At 21.1% G+C, this 5786-nt stretch overlaps 1 protein-coding gene across 1 annotated transcript; it reads left to right on the plus strand.

Annotated features, from left to right (window-relative positions):
• The first annotated feature begins 1495 nt into the window (after positions 1–1495).
• LOC102678494 (branched-chain-amino-acid aminotransferase, cytosolic) lies at positions 1496–5642 on the plus strand. Its single transcript, XM_006613368.2, has 7 exons — positions 1496–1672; positions 3015–3131; positions 3222–3431; positions 3676–3906; positions 4610–4919; positions 5009–5166; positions 5239–5642. The coding sequence occupies exons 1-7, from the start codon at positions 1652–1654 to the stop codon at positions 5428–5430; spliced, it is 1239 nt and encodes a 412-aa protein (XP_006613431.1). The 5' UTR covers positions 1496–1651; the 3' UTR covers positions 5431–5642.
• Positions 5643–5786: the final 144 nt, after the last annotated feature.

Raw genomic sequence — 5786 nt, forward strand, 5'->3', positions numbered from 1 at the left:
AATATAATATTTTTTTTAAATATTTCTAAATATTTAAAATTAATTATAATTTATCGATATGATAATAATATCAACAAGGAGGTTATTAAAATAGCTATTGCTTTTGACAAAACATATCAAAATGGAAATTCTAATGGCAAAATAAAAATAGAAAAATATCAAGAGAAAAATAATTCTAAAAATTAAGATAATATTAATCTGAATGAAATTATGAAAGTATCTTATATGCACATGTAATACATATACTGTTATACATATTTATAACTATAATTATTATATTATTATATGTACTACGTATGTATTATACAATTATTATATTTATATACAATTATTTTTCTATTGCTTATATTTTTTTAAAAAAATTATAAATTATGTCATCGTAAATATTATTTCTTAAATTTACGGATCGATAATATAAAAAAAAAGATATGAACAGGAAATTGAAAATTTTTATCCTAATAATTTACTTAATATATCGCCGTTTGTAGCGTCACAAATTTCTTGCTTGTTAATTTTGCGCGAAAAATACTTATATAATTTAAAAAAAATATTTTTGTAACCAGAAAGATAGCAACAACTTTGCTAAATTGATTTTTTTATTTAATTTTTTTTTTCAGGCATTTACTAGTAAATATTTATATATTTTTATGCAATTAAGAATGGAGAAATGTTCTTAACAACGCATGTGCTATCCTTTCTTATCATCCAAACAAGTCACATTATCAAGTTGTTTTTAATAAATGCCCCCACTCATTATGCCTCACTAGAAGTTTTTCTCCCCTTTCTCAATCATGTAATATTTATGAATTTCATTTTTTACGTACGGGGTGTTCTATTCTATTCACAAATTACTATTATTACATAGACGATCACATTATTTTTTCGTGGAATTTTTATGAAAATAAAATCGAATTAAAACAAATATCTTGTCATTGAAATAATCTTAAAATTTATCTTATTTCTTACTTAATAATTTTAGGTTAGATTAAATGTAATATATAAAAATAATTATATTTTTTAATGATCGAAATATTTATTAGCATACACTTTTATTTGCAATTCTTTATTTCTTATAAACTGTATTTAATCATGAATATACTTTATTAAAAATAATATATAAAAATGAGAAAGATTAGAAATTAATTTAATCGTATTGAATAGAAATTTCCTGATCACTGTATACGTTACATTATAATTATTATTATAGTATACATATATTAAATCGGCAAATCCCCTCTCTTTTATTCTCGAACATAGAGAGGGGGATTCTTTGCTTCTTTCTGACTCTTATGCCCCTTGTGCTAATAAATAAAATATTAACCGATATTAATTGCAGACATTATTCGAAGAATGCCCAAGGAATGCAAATATATAATTCGTGAATTAACAGTATAATATTTACACTTTTGAACAGTGAATATTTTGTGCCTGTATTAATTTTATTTTTTTTCTTTTTTTAGTTTTATTTTTCGATATTATCATTGCGATTTCAATTCTTCCGTTTCAAAAAGATAATAGAAACAATTATCTCAACATCTAGTTTATGAAGTGTTTATTCATGTTTTTACGATCTCGTATAGTGTATTTTGTGCGTTAACAATTGTTCTAAAGAATTAAATATTTTCTGGTTATTTATTATCTATCCATTACTATGGTTCAATTACGGCGCCAGGTACATTATATTTTTTATAAAATTTCAATTTTTTGATAAAATATTTGTAAAAAAATTTTGTAAAATATTAATATGATAAATAATAATATGAATTGAAATTAAAATATTCTGAAAATATTATTATATCTTGCATAAGATTTAGTTGTTTACTCAGTCTGAATTTTTTATGGAATCTTTATAATTATCTCTTAGTTTCCGTGATGATGTAAGATTCTTACATACATATAAACATTGTTTAAAAAAATAAAAGGATCTAGAAAAATATAAAAATAATTATATTAACAATAATTTTATTTATATAATTGTTAAATAAAATATAATTTAATATTTTTTGTTTTTTTGATTTTTAAAATTACGAGTTATAGATTTAAAATCAGCATAATGTTTTTATTATAATATCGTATTATTAATTTATCTACAATAAAAATATATTATATTAAAATTACATATTTATCAGAAATATAATTAACAGAATTAACAATTAACAGAAATTTATTTATAATTATCAGAAAATATTTTTGTAAACTTCAGTGATTTTTATATTTAATACTTGAATTTATGCTTTTTTGTATTTTTTATATTTTTTTTGTATTTTCAAAATTATGAATTGTATAATTTTAATATGATAATTATAAACAATAATGTTTACAAAAATTGAAAACGTCTAATTATTTATCTGAATAAAACAAAATTTTATAAACTTATGATATTGGCGCATGCGTTCAATGAATGTTCAATGTGACATTTAGTGCGTTTGGTGCCACGTGCATCTACATAGAATATATTTTAAATGTCTTTGCTAATATAAGATTTAAATTTATTTTTAATTTAAATTTTTTATGCATTTTTTAAATTTGTAATAAATTATATAAAATTTAATAAATTAAAAATATTAATGTATTTTGTTGTCTTAAGCTTATTATTGTATATTACTTCCGTTAACAATTTATAAAAAAAATTAAGATAAGCATTTATCGTATTCATCGTAATGTATACGATAAATTATTTATAAATTTTAATATTTTCATCATATTAACTTCTCTTGTTTTTTCATATAATTTCATATAACTAAATATTTCATAATACCGATATAAATCGACAATTGAGATATATTATTATATAGTTTATATTATTATATAATTTTCCACATAGCAATTTTCACAATATGCCAATGAAAAATTTAAATATTACATAATTTATAATTTTAAAAAAGAGTTTGTTTTTTTAAAAAATATATATAATATCATAATAATTTCATATGAACAAAAATATGTTTATTACTTTAATTATGTTAATACATGTATATATTAAGATTACTAAACTATAGTAATTTTATATATAGATTTTGACTTATGGGAATTTTTTGAATCAACTTCAACTTCAACTTAATATCAAACGAAATTCATCATCTTTACAAATTAAAAATAAAAAAGTAATACAACCAGAACGTTCTTTTAGGGTATGTTTTTCTTCAAAAATATATTTATGTATTTTTATATATAGCTTAAAATGATTATTTTAAATAACATTTATAAATTATGTTTTATAGTATACAGATCTATCAGTTCGTCTTGCAGGACCAGAACAATTACAACCAAAACCTGATGTTAGTGATTTAGCATTTGGTAAATATTTTACAGATCATATATTAAAAATATTTTATCATGAAACATTAGGAGGATGGCAAAGGCCAGAAATTGCTCCATTTGAAAATCTAGTTCTTCATCCAGCATCAAAAGTATTTCATTATGCTATAGAGGTAAATATAATTTCAATATTTAAAAAGTTTCCTATTTATTTCAGTTCTCCATTTATTTTAAATATTTATTTATTACATATATTTGATTTTTAATCTTCTAATATATAATTTTTCTAATAGTATGTATTTAATATCTTTAAAAATTAAGTATTTAAATAACAATAAATTTTTATGATTAATATTTATATGTCAACAATAAATTTTTATGATCAATATATGTTATATGTACGTATTTTTATTTTAGTTGTTTGAAGGTTTAAAAGCTTACAGAGGAGTAGATGGTAAAATAAGAATATTTAGACCAGAATTAAATATGGAACGAATGAACAATTCCGCAATGAGAACTGGTTTACCTGTTTTCATTGGAGAGGAATTAATTAAATGTTTATGTAGATTAATTAGTATTGATCAAGAATGGGTACCTCATTCTACTGCTTCTAGTCTTTACATACGGCCAACAATGATAGGAATAGATGTAAGTATATATGTTTAAAAAAATAATTTTTACAAATACAAAATATATATTTGAAATAAATATATTAGTTTTGTAAATTTTAATATAATTTTAATCAGTTAAATGATAGGAATAATAATCATATCACTGATGTCACAGATGTCATAAAAACAAATATATATGATATAAGCAATATATTTCACAATACTTAATGATAATATATGATAAATTGATGCTTAATGCTCTTTTGTTGGGATAGGGCAATAAGATACAGTTACATTGAAAGCTATATTATAATGCATGCATTTAGTATTTTAAAAAGAAATAAGAAGTAATGATTAAAAATTAAGATTAATAGAATTAAATTACAATATCTTAAATTACAATACCTTAAATATTTTATATTTATTTTTTCATTCAATGTTGTACATAAAGTATTCATTAAAATATATATCATTTTTTATGCTTTAGTTTTACTTATAATTATATATTTTTTTTTTATAATATGAAAACTACATTTATATTATATTTCATTTTATAAATTAAAATCAAAAAATTCGTCCATATTATTATTTATTATAAATGATGCAATGTTTTTATTAAAAATAATTCAAATAAAGAAATAATAATCAAAAATAAATATTTCAGTATAAAAAATAATATAAATAATCAATTTTTATGTAATAAATATCAATCATTATATAAAAAAATATTATTTGTATAGCCTATCCTTGGCGTTACATCTTCGGGATCTGCTTTACTTTATGTTATTTTATCACCCGTGGGTTCTTATTTTAAAAAAACAAAAAAAGACATTGGGATATCTTTATTAGCTGATCCTCGATACACAAGAGCATGGCCAGGTGGTTGTGGTAATTATAAAGTAGGTAGCAATTATGGTCCTACAGTATATGTTCAAAAAGAAGCAATAGAAAAAGGTTTACAACAAGTACTATGGCTTTATGGAGATGATAATGAATTAACTGAAGCTGGAACTATGAATGTGTTTATATTCATTTTAAATGATGATGGCGGTGATTACATATATATTTTATTGCATTTAAGTATTATATATATATTTTACTGAGAAATATTTTTAATTTTTATTGTTTTATCATTTTAGAGAAAGAATTAATAACACCACCATTGACAAGTGGTTTGATTCTTCCTGGAATTATAAGAAATTCTATTTTAACATTAAGTAAAAAATGGAATCAATTTAAAGTTAGCGAAAGAAAAATTTGTATGGATGAAGTTTGTCAGTTACTTTCAGAAAACCGAGTAAGATTTTTTTTTAAATATTTACAATTGAAGTTTACGATTGAATATCAAAAAATCATAATTTTATTTTAGTTATTGGAAATATTTGGAACAGGAACAGCTTGCATAATTAGTCCAGTATCTTACATAGACTTTGTTGGACAATTATTATATATACCTACAATGGAACATTCTAATCCTGTTTACAAAATGCTTTTGAAGCATTTATCTGATATACAATATGGTGTTATACAAGATCACCCTTGGGCGATACCTATTGAATGAAAATAGAATAATTTATTACGATTATTTACTAAATAATCGTAAATAAAAATGATTTCATATCTATACTACAATTGAAAATAATATAACTCTAGTGGTGATTTTATTGCTAGTTTTATATGAATATCATTTCTATTTATTTATATGTATGATTTCTGATCAAAAGAGCTTTTAAAGCGACTTCTTTTAGAATTTAAAAGAAGCAAATATGTATTGAAAATTAATCTCAGGGAATAATTGTTTATTATCGAAAACAAAATAATTGTTAATTTTGAATTTTAAGAATTGATACAACGATTTGAGAGAGAGAGAGAGAGAGAGAGAGAGAGAGAGAGAGAGAGAGAGAGAGAGAGAGAGAG

This window comes from Apis dorsata, unplaced genomic scaffold (genome assembly GCF_000469605.1).
Source record: "Apis dorsata unplaced genomic scaffold, Apis dorsata 1.3 scaffold_147, whole genome shotgun sequence".
Lineage (NCBI taxonomy): Eukaryota > Metazoa > Arthropoda > Insecta > Hymenoptera > Apidae > Apis > Apis dorsata.